Here is a 16,925-nt window from a genome sequence, read left to right as displayed (position 1 = left end):
TCTGACACTCTCTTCACCTCCAACACTCTTGACATACTCTTCCTTCAGAATGACCCCTACCCCATTTCTCCTCCCATCCACACCATGGTAGAAGAGTTTGAACCCATCTCCGATACTCCTGGCCTTACGCCCCTTCCACCTGGTCTCTTGCACACACAGTATACCTACCTTTCTTCTCTCCATCATATCAGCCAGCTCTCTCCCTTTACCAGTCATAGTGCCAACATTCAAAGTTCTGACTCTCACCTCCACATGCCTACTCTTCCTCCTCTCTAGCTGTCTCTGGACATGCCTTACCCCTCTCCTTCTCCTTCGCCCAACAGTAGCATAGTTTCCACCGGCACCCTGCTGGCCAACAGTGGTAGTCATTGGTAACCCGGGCCTCGACCGATCCGGTATGTAAATCTTATTTATGATCCGCATATTTGATTTGGCAAAGGTGTTACGCCGGATGCCCTTCCTGACACAACCCTCCCCATTTATCCGGGCTTGGGACCGGCACTAGGAATGCACTGGCTTGTGCATCCTCAGTGGCCGGGTTGAATCGAGATGGAGTGATGATGTAGAGGAGAGATAATGGAGGCTGCTGCTGTTGGTTTTTCGGGGAGCCATTAGAGAGAGACGGCACTTCAGAGACGAGGGGTTTTACCAGGACATCTCTGCGCTCCATCAACACCGCACGCCAACCAGCCCACATTCACGACCAAACACTTCCCATCTGTGACTCTGTCAGCTCACATCGCTCTCTCTTTATTTCTGACCGTCTCTACAGATATTTCCTTCTCTCCCCCAGAAAACGTATGTGTGTGTGTGTGTGTGTTAATCTGTTTTAAGAGATATGAGGACAGATCATCATCTGAGGAAGTGTGTCTGTGTGTTTGTATGCTTGTTTACATGTCTGTATGATGTGTGTATATGTATATGTAAACAATCATGTGTGCTATGTGTGTGTGTGTGTCTTTGTCCATCCGTCTGTCTGTTTATTCATCTTTTAGGCGATAGGAGGATAAATTAGAATCGTATGTGTGTATGCTCGCTGTGGCGTGTGCATAGTTATATATTCGTGTTTACTGTGTGTGCGTTTGCAGCGAAGCGGTACTGTAAGACGTCCAGCCCGGCGAGCAGCACCAGCAGCAGCTATGCCCCGAGCAGCAGCAGCGGTCTGAGCTGTGTGGGGGGGCTGGGGGGGGCAGGGGTTGGTGGAGCAGGAGGAGGGGGAGGGGGAGGTGACAGCAGTGCCAGCAGCACCTGCAGTAAGAGCAGCTTTGACTACACCCACGACATGGAGGCTGCCCACATGGCCGCCACCGCCATCCTCAACCTGTCCACACGCTGCAGGGAGCTGCCGCACACACTGGGCGGCCGAACCCACGACCTGCTGTCCCAGGTAAGAGCTGCCCCGCCCTTTTGTTCTACTCAACTCCGATTGGCCGAGTCAGGCTCAAAGCTGTGGTTAGAGAGGAAGTAAGCACTCTGTTTCTGTCTACAGACATTTATGAAAGGATAAAAAGGGTGATGGAGATGACCTACACAGTTTACCCAGAGTTCCACTGAGAGTTGTACTCACCTCATATTTTATTGGTCTTAAAGCACAGGTTCCCACATGTCCTGGAAAACCTGGAAATTTATAGAGTCGTTTAATGACGCAGCATGGTGGCCCAGTGGTTAGCGCTGTTGCCTCACAGCAAGAAGGCGCTGGGTTCGAACCCCAGGCCGTCCCGGGTCCTTTCTGTGTGGAGTTGGAACGTTCTCCCCGTGTCTGTGTGGGTTTCCTCCGGGTTCTCCGGTTTCCTGCCACCATCAAAAAGACATGCATGTTAGGGTTAATACTGCTGTCTGTGCCCCTGAGCAAGGCAGCGGAAAGAGGAACTAAACTGGAGTTGGTCCCCGGGCGCTGCAGCTGCTGCTATATACCAACATGTTTTAACATCAGAGACATTAAAAAAAAAAAGGTTTACTGTCTCTTTAAATACCTGGCAACTATACAGCTGTTAGCTCCACCCACTTGTTGACTCCACCCACTGTGTCTGACTGCTAGGGGAATTTTGAAGTTGTAGTAAGGAAATGTTTTACACTCACAATTTGTATTTGATAGTTTTGTCTCTCAAAAGTTTGCTATATTTTATTTATTCATATAGAACGGCGGACTCTTGTCTGTCTAATATTATAGTTTAAACGCCCCCCCCCCACTATGTCTACCTGGTCTTTCCTCGACACATAAGTCTCTTCTTCTCGCCCTCTTTGCAGCTGTCTGCTTGCCTCTGTCTCTTTATCACTGACTCTCCCTGTATGTCTGTCTCATTCCCCCTCTCTCTCTCTCTCTCTCTCTCATCCCCTAGTGTTAAGCTGATTTTCTCAGACTAAAGAATTATGGATCTCATCTTCATCACACTGAGTCCAGTGCTTGCAAGGCTGCCGTAGAAAGGAGAGGAGTAACTCCGCTTTCCTTCCCCCCCCCTTTATGTGTGTGTGTGTGTGTGTGTCAGAGTCCAGATGGAGAGGTGGAGGACAACAGTCTGGATGTGGGGGGTCAGCCAGGTGGTCCAGAGGGCAGCGAGACAGTTCTGACTCCTCTGCAGCCGATGTCTCCTCAGCGCCAGGCGCTGCTCAGCAGCCGCTGTTACCAGCTGGAGCAGAGTGACTGGGACCTGCCTGTCGACTACACCAAGATCAAACGCCTGCAGGATGACCCGCACAGACAGGTACACACACACACACACACACACACACATTTTTCAGATAATGTTTTCATCCAGCACCTTGCATTAAGCAGAATTAATGGAGGACGTCACGATTTCAAGTTACCGTGGACTCGACATAAAGTGTTGTGACGTGGACAAGAAGGACTATTTCATGTTCAAACCTGTCAGACGATTGGTTTTATCTTTTACTTGTCAATCACACAGGTTTGTGTCGTGCGCGTCAAAATGTCCTTAGTCGCTCAGCAGTTAGCTGCTGCTTGCTAACTCTCAGGCTGCAGTTTATTCTATTCAGATCTAGCTCATTGTAAGGAAGCTAGCGTGAGCGCCACCATGTGGACTCATCTGGTAATGTGTCCTCCAAGCAGAACAACGCTGAATAAAAGATTCGGACACTAGCAAAAGGCATGTATTTACATAACTAACACATAGCCGCAACATGTTAGAGCAGCACTTTACATCCTCTAAGCTGTGATAGTACACCCAGCGAGCCATGCAGTAAACTGATATATTCTCTGTGTGGGATTTGGAGTGTTTGACACTAACACGTTTAATGGAGAGAGTAATTGGGGTTGGTGATGGCATATGACAGAGTACCGAGAGAGGAGTTGCGGTATTGCCTGACAGCAAAGGGAATGGCAGGAAATTACATCAGCATAATTCAAGACATGTACGGGGACTGTAAGACTGTAGTTTGATGTGCAGTGGGAACAAAAAGTGAGTTTGAGGTAAAAGTAGGACTGCATCAAGGATCGGCGCTGAGCCCTTTCCTGTTTGTGATACTGATGGACAGCCTCACAGAACATCTTAATAAAGAGCCACCATAGAGCATGATGTTTGCCGATGACATCGTGCTAGCAAAAAAGGACAAGGAAAGGTTAGAGAGAGATCTTGAAGATTGGAGAGAGGCGCTAGAGATTAGAGGACTAAAGATCAGCAGAACAAAGACAGAGTACCTGTGTATAAATAAGCAAGTAGAAAGTCCAGGATTGACCTCAGAAGAAGATGTCCAAGAAGTTAATGAATTCAAGTAGTTCGATTGGCAATACAGACAGAGGATGGTGGTAAGAAGGAAGTCAAGAAAAGGACACAATCTGGGTGGGATTCATGGAGAAAGGTAGCTGGAGTGCTTTGTGACAAAAGAATGCCGTTGAGGGTAAAGGGCAGGGTATACCAACCAATGGGCAGCCCTGCCATGCTCCATGGTATGGAAACAGTGACAACAACAGAGAGGCTAGAATCTACATTACAGGAAGCAGAGATGAACATGCTGCGTTGGTCCTTGGGAGTGACTAGAAAAGACCGGAAGAGAGAAATGAAGAAGTGAAAGCTACGTTCAAGATCAGAGGAATGGATGAGAAGCTGAGAGAGACAAGATTGAGATGGTTTGGACATGTACAGAGAGGAGGCACAGACTATATAGGAAAGAAGGTATTGGACCTGGAAATACCTGGAAAAAGAAAAAGAGGAAGACCAAGGAAAAGATGGAGAGACCAGATAGAGGAGGACATGAGGAGGGTTGGACTGCAGGAGAGGGATGCGTCAGACAGAAAGCTATGGAAGGCAAAAATCTGCTGTGGCGACCCCTGAGAAAAAGGGATCAAGCCGACAGAAGAAGAAGGAGAAGGAGAAGAAGAAGCGTGTTCCTCCAGTTCTCCGGTGCTGAGATCAGCAGTGAATGTTTTGCTGATTATTGAAATATGATCGACATCTCATTTACTTTCAGTACTTATACCCAAATACATAATGGACACTGTTGCTGCCCAAGCTAAATCAACTGTTCACGTGTGCAACGACAAAGAGCAGCATTGGCCAAGCGAGCTAGAGAGTGAATGAAGAGAGGGAGTAGTAATAGTCAGAACAAAATGTTTTCCGAAGGATTTTAATCATCACAACCAAGAGAGGTACTTGATCATACAGTCATAACTGTGCACAAAAATGTTTTTAGGCTAATGGGTCCAGTAGTTTGCAATTAGCCACAGTCGAATGCACACACCCATGTATAATCCCCTCCAGGCTACCGCCTGGCGGAGATAGCAAACAAGCTACCACAGTTGCAACTTCAACAGATTCAATAAAGTATAGCCACAATATTATCAGTGCACCACCCTCAGCCCTCAGTTCAATAAGGAAAATGTGCACAAAAACCTGGAGTTGAAGTTCCACCTCACCTGAGAGACTCGTGGCGGCCTTCCCTTGTCAAATTTCCCCAGTAATTTAGTCCGTCTGGGAGAACATGTAAAAAATGCAGACAATCCTACCAGATTCACAAAAAAAACGCTAAGTAGATCGGCAACAAGATCATCAGTAGCTGTGAATGCAGCGGCCATTGTGGTTAGTTTGCTCAATTTTGATGACACCGGCACATTGCAGGGCCCTGGGGCGTCCTGTCACTACACATCAAAATTTGATTGGCTGATGATACGGCCACTCAAAGTTCTAATCGGTTTTCAACTTCGGGCTTCAATGAAAGGCTAGCAATACAAGCTAGTTCTGGCCTGAGGAGCCGTGATGCATTTAGATGACAGGAAATCCCTGCTCCGCCCCACGAGAAAACAAGTAATTGAATTCAGAAAAATTTCAGGCCAACTTGAAATGAATTATGAAAAAGGAGTATGATTGTGATTTTGACAGGGCCAGCAGAGAAGGCCTTGATGGCCCTGACAGCCCACCACTGTTCACATAGTATAAAACAAGGATTTAATTTCATGATGTTATTTCATAGACTGATTATATATCATTATAGTTACTATATACATATCATTAAACATTATAACAATTACGTATTGTATGTGATTTGAACATATGACAGCCATGAAGATGAAGTCACTAATATGAAGTTTAACTGTTTTAATAAATTAAAGTTGTAAAATCATCATTGGCAGTCACTCGAATGAGTATGACTGTCCTCTCCATTGGGATGTCTACTTGTGGGTCTTCAGATGGCTGTAGATGCCGATCTGATCCGCGAGCCACATACTTTGGTGTAAAGTATGAGGCACACAATCACAATGATGGAGTCTGTTTCTGTTTTTTACATGTAGTGTGAAAAAATGACTGACAGCAGGTAATTTCTCTAGTTAACTGATTAGACAGCAACAAATTAACCTGAAGATTTTTTGAATACTTAACCATAATTTTCATTCAAAGCAAAGTCGTCGTTGAATTTTTTATTTTATTTTTCTAAAGTAATGTAAAGGTGCTTGTGAAGTGCGGACCAAACAGTGACATGATGTTGTATTCTTATTTCTCCTCTTCACAACAGAGCGATGAGCTGGACCCCTTCCAGGAGCTCCTGGAGGAGCAGCACTACCCTGTGGAGGTCACCATGCCCAGCCCCAAACACAAGTTCTCCTCCTGCAAGGAGGCGAAGAAGGAGCTGCTCACGTAAGACGCTGCACATATTCATCATTTTAAAGCTGGTTTATAGTTGTCTGTGTCTGGTAAACTAGTTTACGCTAACAGACAATTTAAAGCTACAGTCCTGAATCTCCTGGTTTATTGTAACAGTGTGTCTCCTATGGAGGTGTTGGTAAAGTGATGTTGTTTGAGCTCCATTCAGAATAATTTAGAGCCACCAGTGCTGTTGTGTCAGCACCTTCCAAGGCACTTGGTTCCAGGTCATGTTCAGGTTTCAGCTTGTTTTGAGGTTTCAGGTTGTGTTGAGGTTTCAGGTCCTGTTGAGGTTTCAGGTCATGTTGAGGCTCCAGGTTGTACTGAGGTTTCAGATTGTGTTGCAATTTCAGGTCAGGCTGATGTTTCAGGTTGTGTCAAGGTTTCAGGTCATGTTGAGGTTTCAAGATGTATTGATGTTTCAGGTTGTATTGGGGTTTCAGGTTGTATTGGGGTTTCAGGTTGTGTGGAGGTTTTAGGTCAGGTTGAGGTTTCAGGTTGTGTTGAGGTTTCATGTCTTGATTAGGTTTCAGGTTGTGCTGAGGTTTCAGGTCACGTTGAGGTTTCAGGTTGTTCTGAGGTTTCAGTTTGTGTTGCGGTTTCAGGTTGTATTGAGGTTTCAGTTTGTGTTGAGATTTCAGGTTGTATTGAGGTTTCAGTTTGTGTTGAGATTTCAGGTCAGGCTGAGGTTTCAGGTTGTGTCGAGGTTTCAGGTCATGTTGGGGTTTCAGGATGTGTTGATGCTTCAGGTTATGTTGAGGTTTCAGGTTGTAGTGAGGTTTCAGGTTGTGTTGAGGTTTCAGGTTTTACTGAGGTTTCAGTTTGGGTTGAGATTTCAGGTCATGTGGTCATGTTGAAGTTTCATGATGTGTTGATGCTTCAGGTTGTGTTGAAATTTCAGGTTGTGTTGGGATTTCAGGTCAGGCTGAGGTTTCAGGTTGTGTCGAGGTTTCAGGTTGGGTTGAGGTTTCTGGTCAGGTTGAGGTTTCAGGTTGTATTGAGGTTTCAGGTTGTGTTTAGGTTTCAGGTCAGGTTGAGGTTTCAGGTTGTGTTTAGGTTTCAGGCCATGTTAAGGTTTCAGGTCAGGTTGAGGTTTCAGCTCAGGTTGAGGTTTCAGGTCAGGTTGAGGTTTCAGGTCAGTTAAAGGTTTCAGGTTGTGCTGAGGTTTCAGATTGTATTGAGGTTCAGGTTGTGTTGAGGTTTCAGGTCAGGTTGCAGTTTCAGGTTATGTTGAGGTTACAGGCCATACTGAGGTTTCAGGTTGTGTTGAGGTTTCAGCTTGTGTTGAGGTTTCAGGTTGTGTTGAGGTTTCAGGTGGTGTTTGTGTTTCCTGTATTCCAGATTGTCCAGCTGCCAACTGGCTGACAAGAACATGAGAGGAATGATGAGCGCCAACTCCCAGGATCTCAAGTGAGTCCCCAAGCTTCTCCAGATCTTCTACGGCTGTTTGGTTTAGGGCAAGTGTTGTTCAGCACCGGCTTTAAATGTTGTACTGCTGCTGTGTGACTAACAACATGGCTGACAAGTGGATTGCCTTTCATGTGTCTTAATGACCTGTATATATATTTGGAATATTTTGCTCTCCATCTCTTGTTATGTAACATCACCCCTTTAAAAAACACAAAACTATTTTTAATTGTGTAATTCATTTGTCCCATCCATCACCAAAAACACACAAAGCATTTCCAGATATTAATTGTTCAATTTAACCAACCACAAAATATTATTTCTGTGTTGAACCTATATAAAAATGTCACACAAAAATATTTACATTGTGAATAAATGTGAGAGACGTTCATATTTAGAGATACTGAGTAAAAGATGTTTGCGTTGTATTTGAATTTTTGAGCATTACCAAAGACTTTTCATCCAAAATACCAGAGGGGTGCACTCAGCAGAGAGCAGATCTCCTCCGGGTGTACATATCTATCTCCCTTCTCCGGTGTTCCGACTTGGTGACAAACCCCCTTTTTTTACCTACCGGGAGAAGGGAAACACACACACACACACACACACACACACACACACACACACACACACACACACGCACGGACAGTAAACCAGTGTTTTTCCAGCCATTATAAGACTTCTGCACAGCACCCAAGTTGATAGAATGAGAAATATGGGGAAGAAAACTGCTAATGTGCAGCGCTCAAGCTAACGAAAGCTACCTAATAAGATGTTCTGCATGTCAGTCTGTGGATGTGCAGCCTTCTAGGTGGACCCTCGCCGAAAGCGAGCATGTCTGATATGAAATGACAAGAGACAGGGTTATCATAATTTCAAAGCCATCATTAAAAGACTTCACGTGTGTTTAACCGTCGTGGTTTTCATGATATAAGATGAATGAAGGTGAATGGCTGCTCTGCTGACGGACTTTCCTTCATAAAACAACAGTAAGACAACAGCTCAGCCACGGGAAACGTTTTATTGCAGCTACTGAGCTGATTTCCAGCTGTGACTGTGATTAATTCTACTCTTGAAATTTTATTTTTATAGCAGAGTTTTAACTTTGGACACTATGGCACTTCCACATGGTGGCGAGGTGAATGGAGTGAATTGTTGTTGGTTCATCAGTTTTCCTCCAGTTCTTCTGTGCTGAAATCAGCAGTGAATGATTTGCTGCCTTGCGAAATACGATCGTCTTCTCGTTTACTTTCAAGAGTCATACTCGAATACATAATGTTTAGGTTTTGACGCCGTCGCTGGCCTGATCTGACTCGACCGTAGTTCTGAGTCACAAATGCGCACTGTTGACTCAGACCAGGCGGCGACGGAAAGCAGCGTTGGTTGAGCGGCCTACAGAGTGAATGAAGAGAGGGAGCGGCGATAGCGATAACAAACAGTTTTCGAAGGTTTTTAATCACCGCAATCAAGAGAGGTTCTTCATCATACAATCACAACAGTACACAAAAAAAGGTCCAGTAGTTTGCGATATTAGCCGCAGACACACACACACACACACACATACACAGACACACACACATACATACATAATCCCCTCCAGGCTATCTGCGTGGCAGAGATAATGAAAAATGGTTCACATATTTTATGACATGACATATGGCCTGGCGCCTGTCCAGGGTGTCTCCCCGCCTGCCGCCCAATGACTGCTGGGATAGGCTCCAGCATCCCCGCCGCCCTGAGAGCAGGATAAGCGGTTTGGATGATGGATGGATATCAAATAGTACGGGAAAATAAACCAAATAGCGAAACTTTTCCAAAAATAGCATTAAACTTGAGTCCGTTTTATTTTGGTAAACACCTTAACAAACCGGATCCCCTGCACGTAATATGTGTTCAGGTAAGCATTAGGCATAACATTGTCATACTGGATAAGTTCGTAAATTGTTCAAATTCAAAAGTTTGATCCCCCGTCAGACGGAATCTGTTGCCGGATTCACTAAACGCTTCATATTGTCACAATTTCTGAAGTCATCTTGTAACGTGTCAAAGCTTTATTGAGATTTCTGGTCCCAGCAAGTGAAAACCGGGGACACCAGTTACCTTCCCCGTGTGTGTGTCTCAGGTGTCCTACGCCCGGCTGTGATGGGAGCGGACACATCACCGGAAATTACGCGTCCCACAGAAGGTAGCCCCGCTTCACAGTCCCATGCACTAACTGTGTTGCAGTAGTCACAGTAGTCCGTGTAACTGGACTCCATTGTGTTACAGTAGTGAACTGTACTGTAGTAGTACATCGTGTTACAGTATTAAACCGTACCACATCTTTGTTCTGCAGCCTGTCAGGATGTCCTCGGGCCAAAAAGAGCGGCATCAAAATCCTCCACAGCAAGGAGGACAAAGATGACCAGGAGCCAATCAGGTGAGACTCCCATGATGCCCTGCTGCTTTTATAAAACCCAATCTCTGACAGGACTTTGTTCTAGGTTTATATTTTGGGCTAAACTGTTTTTAAAATGGCAAACTTACAAAGATTTTTTTTTTTTACATTTTAACCAGAAATGTGGGTTGCACTTAAATGAAAAGACGCAAGTCATTCTTTCACCATCATTGAATAGGCAGACGAGATGCCCTCAGGCCATTCATCTTGAATTCAGCTTCTCTGAAAACCAGCGATTAAGAGTAGATGAGACAGGTGACTACACTCACCTCCTTCAATATGTTCTCAGTCAGAAGAAAACTCAATCAACAAAACTCATCTCTTTATTTTTCCATCCATTCGTTAACATGAATGGATAGACCAATAAAGGTTCTAACGCATCCTCAGTGGAGGAGGTAGAGTCTGAAGACTCAGAGGAAGCCCTACCCATATCCCTGGCAGAGGTCTCTGAGGTAGTTAAAAAGCTCCTCGGTGGCAAGGCGTCGGGTGTGGAGATTTGCCCTGAGATGCTGAAGGGTCTGGACATTGTTGGGCTGTCTTGGTTGACACGCCTCTTCGGTGTCGCGTGGGACGGTTTGCAGCTGAGTGTGAAATGGCCGGGATGAGAGTCAGCACCTCCGAGTCTGAGGCCATGGTTCTCTACTGGAAAATGGTGGATTGCTCCCTCCAGGTTGGGGATGAGTTGTTGCCTCGAGTGAAGGAGTTCAGGTATCTCGGGGTCTTGTTCACGAGTGAGGGTAGGATGGAGCGGGAGATTGACAGGTGGATTGGTGCAGCATCAGCAGTAATGTGGACGTTGTACCGGACCGTTGTGGTGAAGAGGGAGCTGAGCCAGGAGGCAAAGCTCTCAATTTACCAGTCAATCTTCGTTCCAATCCTCACCTATGGTCATGAACTTCGGGTAGTGACCGAAAGGGTGAGATTGTGGATGCAAGCGGCTGAAATGAGTTTAGAGTTTAGAGATAGGGCAAGGAGCTCGGACACCCGGAGGGAGCTTGGAGTAGAGCCACTGCTCCTTCGCATAGAAAGGAGCCAGTTGAGGTGGTTCGGGCATGTGATTAGGATGCCTCCTGGGCGCCTTCCTTTGGCGGTTTACCAGGCACGGCCAACTGGGAGGAGATCCCGGGGTAGACCCAGAACTCGCTGGAGGGACTACATGTCCAATCTGGCCTGGGAACGCCTTGGGATCCCCCAGGAGGAGCTGGAGGGCGTTGCTGGGGAGAGAGACATCCGGAGTGCCCTACTTAGCTTGCTGCCACCATGACCCGACCCCGGAGAAGCAGCTGAAGATGAGATGAGATGAGATTCATTAACGTGAGCTTTCTAAGCATAAATGTTTCACGTGTGTTTTGTTCACAGCTAGTAAATCAAATGAGCAAACAAACAATAAAAAAAAGCCCTTTAAGCTTCTATAGAAGGACATTCCAGATTCAAGTCAGGACCCATCCTGTGTTTTACTCCCTCTTCCAGGTGGCGCTGAAGAGTCACATGAAGGTTATCGCTAATGAGAATTTGACATTTGTGAAAGCAGTCATAATGTTGAGCCAGTTTGACCTTGCCATTAATCTGAAGTTCAGCCACCATGTGTCTGGAGCCAGATGTCAACATGAACATCGCCAACTCTGCCATCACCAGGAGCTTCATATTCCTAATTAACTCAATTAATAATTAACTTTAACCTGCTCTCTACTTGTGGGGGGTGGGCATGGGGGGAGGCAGCTGAGATAAAGTGGCAAGTTGTGACCCATATGATTCTCTGACCCCCCTGCAGGTGTCCGGTCCCTGGCTGTGACGGACAGGGTCATGTGACGGGGAAGTATGCGTCTCACCGCAGCGCGTCAGGCTGCCCACTGGCAGCCAAGCGGCAGAAGGACGGCTACGTCAACGGCTCCCAGTTTGTCTGGAAGTCTGGGAAAACAGACGGGATGACCTGCCCGACCCCGGGCTGTGATGGATCGGGACATGTCAGCGGCAGCTTCCTGACACATCGAAGGTGGGCGGAGCCTACATGATCACATTACCTCACTGAGTCCTCCAAGGGCAATTAGTTGTGCAAACATATAGTTGCATACTGACCAGTACAACCACAGTCTTCCACTGTTGGTTACTGGGAGCTAACCAGTACAACCACATCAGTTCATCTGGGCACAACGTTTATTTTTATTTTTTTGAAAATATGTTTATTGGCATTTACAATTTTATTATATACAAGTCGCATATTGAATAATTTAAGACAATACACCCCTCACCTCCCCCCACCCCCTCCCAACATTCCCAGATCCTCAAAGAGAAATACAGATTAAAGAAATAATGAAATTACATACAACTAAATCGAAGAAAAAAAAAGTTCAAGAAAAATAAATAATCAGCATGGTTCACCTATACACACACAAAAGAAAATCTCTCGGTTTATAGTCTATACTAGTTGGGCCGTTCCTGACTCGAGTCAAGAGGCCTCCCAGTCTGTTATACTGATTAAAGTGTCAAAGTAGGTCAGAAAAGGCATCAAGACTTTTTTGAATTTGTCCCTGTTACCCCTTAAGCTAAATTTGATCTTTTCCAACTTAAAATGAAGCATAATATCCCTGATCCATCTGACGTGGGATGGGGGTCTTGAGCTCTTCCAATTTAAGACTGTTAGGCACCGAGCTAGTATTGTAGTAAAGGTCACCAATTTACACAAGTTAGATGGCCAGTCACAGTCTTCCGGTCTCACACCAAGTATGGCATTTAAAGGATGTGGATCAATAGTTGTACTAAACGTTTCACTTAAGGGTTTAAATATGGCTGACCAAAATGTATGTAGCTCAGGGCATGTCCAGAACATATGCAACAAGGTAGCTGGTGCATGTTTACATCTGTCACAAGTGGGGTCAATGTTGGGGTAAATTTTGGCCCATTTAGCTTCGGTAAGGTGGACACAGTGACCAATCTTAAATGGAATAAGCCCAAATCTACTGTATGAAGAGGAAGAGTATACCTGGTTCAAAACTGCATCCCACAGATAATCAGGGAGAGGAGTACCAAGATCCTGGTTCTAGAGGTTTCGAAGGCTAGCCATTGGCTGAGGATTTATAGTGGCTAGTTTATTATAGATCCTTGTGATGGTGCCCTTGAGACTAGCCTCTGTGGCTAAAAGTGTATCGATTGATGTTGTCATAGGTATCTCAGGGGAAAGGATGGAAACCCTTCTGAACAAAATGCCTAATCTGTAAATAATGGTAGAAGTGGGAGTGGGGTAGGTTAAAATTTTCTACCAACTGATTGAATGAAGCAAATATCCCATCAAAATATAAATCCTTTATAAATCGAATTCCATTCCCATGCCATGCTTGAGAAGCCGTATCTAACTTGACAGAGGTGAAGAGGTGGTTTGATATAATGAGTGTCATTAAGGAGGCTTTTTGCAGACCAAATGTTTTCCTAAATTGAGTCCATATTCTGACTGTATGAGCTGTAACCAGATTTTTGTGCGGTGTGCCAATTACCATTGGTAGTGGGGAAGTGACTAAAGAATGAATAGGAAGATCATGTCATTCTATCTTCGCCCACTCAGGTATGTGCTCAAGTGAGCTGCTTTGAACATGCATGACAACCTTCTGGATATTACTAGCCCAATAGTAGTAAAGAAGATTGGGTATAGCCATCCCTCCCAGTGCTTTGAGACATTGTAGGAAGTCCTTACATATCCGGGGCTGTCTGCCATCCCAGATAAAGTTAGAAAACATCCTGTCGAGAAAGCTAAACTGTTTTTTTTTTAATTAGTGTAAGAATGTTTTGAAAAAGATACAGGAACGTAGGGACAATATTAATTTTAAGCAAGCTAACGCACCCAGCCATTGATAATGGTAATGTGCACCAGCGCTCCATATCTTGTTTGCATTTGTCAATTAAAGGGAAGAATTTTAGTTTGTGTAAAAGCTGAAAGGAGCGAGGAACCGTGATCCCCAAATATTAGAAATTTGGGGTCACTCTCCTGAAGCGGAACATAGAGGCAGGGATACCAAAGGCTGTAGGGTTCAAAGGGAAAACTTCGCTTTTTTGCAGGTTCAATTTGTGTCCAGAGAGATTCCCAAATTGTTCAAGCTTAGATAGGATAGAGGGAAGAGACAGTGCAGGGTTGGAGATATATAAGAGAAGGTCATCAGTGTATAATGACACCTTGTGTACCCTACCACCTCGGATTATCCCTTCAAAGGAGCCACGCTGTCAGGAGGAAGCCGCAAGTGGCTCAATCACTAAATCAGAAGGGAATGAAGTGGACAACCCTGTCTTGTTCCCCTATACAGAGGGCAAATATCTTGATTGCACCTTGCTAATTCGAACCGATGCTAAAGGGTCATTATATAATAATTTAATCCAAGAAAGAAAGATGGTTCCAAAGCCGACTCTTGAAAGTGCGTTGAAAAGGAAACCCCATTCCACCCCATCAAAAGCCTTCTGTGCGTCTAGGCAACTACAACTTCAGGTGAAACAGATTTCGACTGGGTGTATATTATATCATAAAGCCTATGAGGGCGTCCGATAGCGTAGCAGTCTATTCTGTTGCCTAACAACACGGGGATCGCCGGTTCGAATCCCCGTATTACCTCTGGCTTGGTCGGGCGTCCCTACAGACACAATTGGCCACGTCTGCGGTGGGAAACCGGATGTGAGTATGTATCCTGATCGCTGCGCTAGCACCTCCTCTGGTCGGTCGGGGCACTTGTTCGAGGGGGAGGGGAAACTGGGGAGAATAGCGTGATCTTCCCACATGCTACTTCCCCCTGGAGAAACTCCTCACTGTCAGGTGACAAGAAGCGGCTGGCGACTCCACATGTATTGGAGGAGACATGTGGTAGTCTGCAGCCCTCCTTGGATCGGCAGAGGGGTTGGAGCAGCGACCAGGACGGCTCAGAAGAGTGGGGCAATTGGTCGGATACAATTTGGGAGAAAAGGGGTGGGGGGGGGGCAAAACAAAAAACGCCTCTGAGTATTATCGAAGGAGTACCTACCCTGAATAAATCCTGATTGATCGGATGAAATAAGGGCTGGGAGAACCCCTTCAAGGCGCTTGGCTAAACATTTTGCAAGAATTTTAAAATCCACATTAAGGAGACCGATTGGACGATAGGATTCACAGCGCAGAAGATCTTTATCTTTTTTGGGGATGAGACATATTTAGGCTTGCCTCAGTGTTTGTGGTAGCTAACCACCCGAGAGGGATTTATTATACATTTTCAGGAGTAATGGGGAGAGTTCATTTGAGAACTTAAAAAATTCCACTGGGAACCCGTCTGTTTTCCCCGAATGCATACACTTGATGGCTTCCCGAACCTCTTCCGCCATCAAACTGCTGTCAAGGTTGGACTTCTCTGCATCTCTAAGTGTAGGTAAATTCCATCCTTAAAAAAAGGAATCTGCCTCATCATGATCGTCATTACACTCGGATGTATATATAGTTTACCATAATACTCAGCAAATGTATCATTAAGTTGTTTATGGTCTGTAACCGTGGAACCTGAAGTGGTCTGTATTTGTGTAATCTGACGCAACATGTATGCCTGGTGTGCCAAGAGTCTGCCCGTTTTGTCCCCAAATTCATAGGTATTCATATTTAGCCCTTGAAAAAAGATGTTCAACCTTGGCTATTGAAGCTAAGTCACATCCTGTCTGAAGACGGATCCTCTTTGGGTAAAGTTCTGGGGTAGGTAAAGTGGCATATTGTGCATCCGATTGGGCTATGTTATCACTGAGGTCCTTTAGTTTGGAAATATTTTATTTTTTATTATGTGAGGTGAAATTAATAATTTGGCCACGCAGGTACACTTTCAGAATTTCCGTGGGCGATATCTGGTGTAGCATTTGTTTTGATTAAAAACTTAATCTGGGGGCTGAAGTACCTAACAAATTTAGAGTCTGAGAGTAGAAGAGAGTTCAGGCGCCATGTTCTGCATGGCGTGGCTTGTTCAGGGAAAGACGATTCAAAAGAAAGGGGGGCATGATCAGAAATGACAATATTACGATACTTAATGTGGCCAGTGACGGGTGTAAGCTGAATGTCAAGAAGGAAATAATCAATTCGGGGACAGGTGTGGTGAACCGGCGAGAACAAAGAAAATGCTGTTCTGGTTGGGAAACTATACCTCCAGGGGCCAAATAACCCATATTGTTCAATGCAATTATTAATTACTTTGGCTGTCTTGGACAGTGGTAGAGGTTTGGTGGCGGAGCGATCTAACATGGGATTGAGGACACAATTAAAGTCTCCACAAATAATTTTAAAAAAATGGCTGTCCACATCGGGTAGAGTCGAGATAAAAGAAACGATAAAAGCATCGTCGTCCCAGTTAGGTGCGTGTATGTTTGCCAGGATTACGGGTTTGTTTAAAAGTTTGCCAGTAACTATCACATATCTACCATTCGGGTCAGCTACAGGTTTGTCAGTTTCAAATGAAATATCTTTGTGTATAATTATAGCAGTCCCCCTGGCCCTTGAATTAAATTTCAAATTAAAAACCATCCCTACCCTGCTTTCTTGGAAGAAATGATAAACTCATGTTTAACTGAGGGAGGTGGGCTAGTACTCTGTTTCTTTTCACTTGGTTGTTTAGGCCCTTCACATCCCAAGAGTTCGGATTAAGCTTTCTATTCCTAACCTCATTCACTAGTGGGGGCAGTGGAACCATAGAGACTGGTTAAATCCAGGGAAGGAAAAGCCTTGTGCTCAACCAGAGGTGATGGGGGTGAATGTGGTTGACGTTGTAACGGTGAACTTTACAAAATACAAAGCAGAAAACTACGCATAGAAAAACAAAATTCAGACAAGAGGATACCCCCCCCCCATAGCACTTACCCAAACTACGCGCTATAAAGCCCCACATAGTACACAACCGCTGAAGAGGCCTTAAACCTAACACTCCTGCATCTCGGCACTCCTCGCTATAAATACCAGAAATGGAGGTGAACTTATATCGCCAGAAAACAGAAAAGAAAAAGAAAGAGCAGGA

General features: G+C 45.1%; 1 protein-coding gene across 1 annotated transcript in view; it reads left to right on the top strand.

Moving 5' to 3' along the window:
- Nucleotides 1-16,925, top strand: part of myt1la (myelin transcription factor 1-like, a) — an 87,847-nt gene that overhangs the window by 55,607 nt on the left and 15,315 nt on the right. Inside the window, exons 12-20 of the mRNA XM_056294593.1 lie at nucleotides 1,089-1,169; nucleotides 1,221-1,387; nucleotides 1,460-1,464; nucleotides 2,489-2,702; nucleotides 5,965-6,086; nucleotides 7,434-7,502; nucleotides 9,622-9,684; nucleotides 9,835-9,918; nucleotides 11,708-11,929. Coding sequence (XP_056150568.1) covers nucleotides 1,089-1,169; nucleotides 1,221-1,387; nucleotides 1,460-1,464; nucleotides 2,489-2,702; nucleotides 5,965-6,086; nucleotides 7,434-7,502; nucleotides 9,622-9,684; nucleotides 9,835-9,918; nucleotides 11,708-11,929 — 1,027 coding nt within the window. The remainder of the gene's footprint in view (nucleotides 1-1,088; nucleotides 1,170-1,220; nucleotides 1,388-1,459; nucleotides 1,465-2,488; nucleotides 2,703-5,964; nucleotides 6,087-7,433; nucleotides 7,503-9,621; nucleotides 9,685-9,834; nucleotides 9,919-11,707; nucleotides 11,930-16,925) is intronic.

Source organism: Lampris incognitus, chromosome 15 (assembly GCF_029633865.1).
Source record: "Lampris incognitus isolate fLamInc1 chromosome 15, fLamInc1.hap2, whole genome shotgun sequence".
Classification (NCBI taxonomy): domain Eukaryota; kingdom Metazoa; phylum Chordata; class Actinopteri; order Lampriformes; family Lampridae; genus Lampris; species Lampris incognitus.
This window is presented reverse-complemented; position numbering and strand designations above follow the sequence as displayed.